Below are 2,577 nucleotides of genomic sequence, written 5' to 3'. Positions count from 1 at the left end.
ATAATGAGTAAAAATCTTTAAAAATAAAATTAAAAAAATTATATAAAAATAATGTAATTAAGAGTAATTTACTTAGATGTAATTAAAAAAATTGATTAATTATGTACGTAAAAAATTAATATCATTGAAAAATAAAATTAAAATTTATTTCAAATCTAAAAATAAAGCTTATTTAAATTAAACACTAAAAAGTTTGGTATATTATTATTAGAGATAAAAATGTATATTTTATACTTTATTGTATATATTATTTTTTTTTAAGTTTATCTGCTAGTTATTCTACAAAAATTTTATGATGAATAAAAATTTTGAATTTGTAATATAATTTATTTCGTTAAAATTCACTTTCATTTTACTTGATTTGTTAATTCTTCTAGAAACAATATATCATTTTTGTTCTTAACGTTTTTGTCTTGTTTAAATTCCTGATATTTTAAAATTATTTGAGGTTGTTCTACCATCAATTTTGTTAATATATCACCGATGACAAGATAATTTTAAAATCATTTTAAAACGTCAGGAACTTAAATAAATGATTTAAACGTTAGAAATAAATTTGACACTTACAAATATTTATTATTTTTTAAATTTAATAAAAATTGTGTTCCTTTTACAAAAAAAAGACAAAGTTCTGAAAATGAGTTCGAACCAGGCGGTCAAACTGTAAATTGGTGAGAATTTCGATTCGGTCAGAAATCATAACTGTCTTTTTTGAACATCGTTATTGGATCGTCGAACTGGCCGAAAATCGGTCGGTCGAACCAAATCGAAATCCGACTGATTTTCAGATTTTTCATCAAAACGGCGCCATTTCGATCATTAATAAAGAAAAAGGTGAACCCCTGAACCCTAATCCCCCTCCCCCTTCGTTGAACACACACACTCACTCACAAGTCACAACAACCAGCAGCACCATCTCGCCTTCGAGTTCCTCCATCACTCCGTCAATTGCTCCGTCCAGCTACCGCCGTGTTACCGCCGCTGTCGCAACTGCTTGAACCCCGAAGCCGCCTTCCCCAGTCACCGTCCACTTGCTCTTGTCACTCCATCACTCTTGTCCACTGCCGTCTCCATCACTCCGTCTCACTTGCCCTCGTCTCGCGTCGTTTCTCTTTCGCGCAGAGTCGCTTTTCCGCCGCGCCGGCTCTGTTCCACTCCACCACGCTCCAGCCATCCGGTTCTCCATCGCCTCTGTGCTATAGAAGGCACCCTCATGCCATAACTCTGTAATGGAGCCTCATCTTGATTCTGATTTTAATTTGTTTTTATTCTGAACTTTTTTATTCTGATTGTTGGTTTGATTCTGATTTATTTTTATTCTTCAGTTGTTTCTCCCATTGTTGAATCTGATTTGTTCTTTGGTTGGGTTGTTCTTGATTCTTTGGATGAGTTGTTAATTCTATTTTTTTTTTACTTTGAATTTTTTGTTCTAAATAAGATTCATATAGACAATCAAGATTGTGTTAAAGAAAAGGGTTAGTACAGTTAGGATTTAGTTGGTATGTTGACCAAGTTGGAAAGTCTCCAACTCTGTTTTGGTCTCTCTCATGTATATAAACACTGTACCTGCAAGGCACGCAGCATCATTCTCATATTGGGGAGGAATTTGATGTTGATTGAGATGAGAGCCCGACTATTAGCATGAATAACGTGCAATGCCATTTGATTCCACGTTTTGAATGTATCTTCAGTAAGTTCTTTAAGAACAGGTGCAGAAAAAGTGTTGGTAGAAGGGTTTGATTGAAGAGGAATGATAAAAGCCATGGATTCTTGACCAATAGCTCTCTGATACCAGAGGAAGATTTGTGAAAGGATGAATGAAAGCTCAAAAATTGATACTTAGATTTTGATCTTTTCGTTATTGAGTCTTATGCAAGTACAGTATTTATATGCATGAGAGAGACCAAAACAGAGTTGGAGACTTTTCAACTTGAGCCTTATTTTTTTTTTAAATTCTGGTTTAGGATTGATTCTATGATTCTGACTTATTCAATGAATTTTTTTTAATTTATTTGTTCTGTTGCTGATTTATTTCTTTAATTCTGGTTTTTTCAGAGTTTATTTCTTTGTTATATTTTATTAGTTGCAAACTCAGAAGGTGCAATTTAGTATTATGATTGATTTGGATTTGCTGAGGAAGATTCAAGATTTATTGTCCGTTTCTTGGGTTGAATAAAGTTTTGTTAAAGTTAAAAGATTGTATCTCAGCAATTGCAACATGCATTATTATTATTTCACACAACAATTAATTTAACATTACCATTATATTCTGGTGAATGTATCTTTACTGTAAAGAAGAAATACTGTCCAGCTTTTAACATTGTCATTCTTAGTTAGTTAATTATGCTTAGATTGTGACTGTCATTTCATATTTGGATATTTTTTTGTTATTTAATTTTTGAATTTGTACTTTTATAAGATTATAAGATTTTATAAGATTATAAGATTTTGGTTAATGATATTTTATGTAATGCTTTAAATTTGGAAGATATTTTAAGATTTATATTAGATTATAATTATGTTTTAGAATATTTATTTATAATTTATTTATTATTTTATTATAAAACGATTTTTTTA

General features: G+C 30.7%; 1 protein-coding gene across 1 annotated transcript in view; it reads left to right on the top strand.

Moving 5' to 3' along the window:
- LOC107629816 overlaps positions 1-2,577 on the top strand; it is a 7,956-nt gene that overhangs the window by 1,165 nt on the left and 4,214 nt on the right. The window contains exon 4 of the mRNA XM_021117220.1: positions 962-1,205. Coding sequence (XP_020972879.1) covers positions 962-1,205 — 244 coding nt within the window. The remainder of the gene's footprint in view (positions 1-961; positions 1,206-2,577) is intronic.

The sequence above is a fragment of the Arachis ipaensis genome, chromosome B03 (assembly GCF_000816755.2).
Source record: "Arachis ipaensis cultivar K30076 chromosome B03, Araip1.1, whole genome shotgun sequence".
NCBI classification, from domain to species: Eukaryota; Viridiplantae; Streptophyta; class Magnoliopsida; order Fabales; family Fabaceae; genus Arachis; species Arachis ipaensis.
This window is presented reverse-complemented; position numbering and strand designations above follow the sequence as displayed.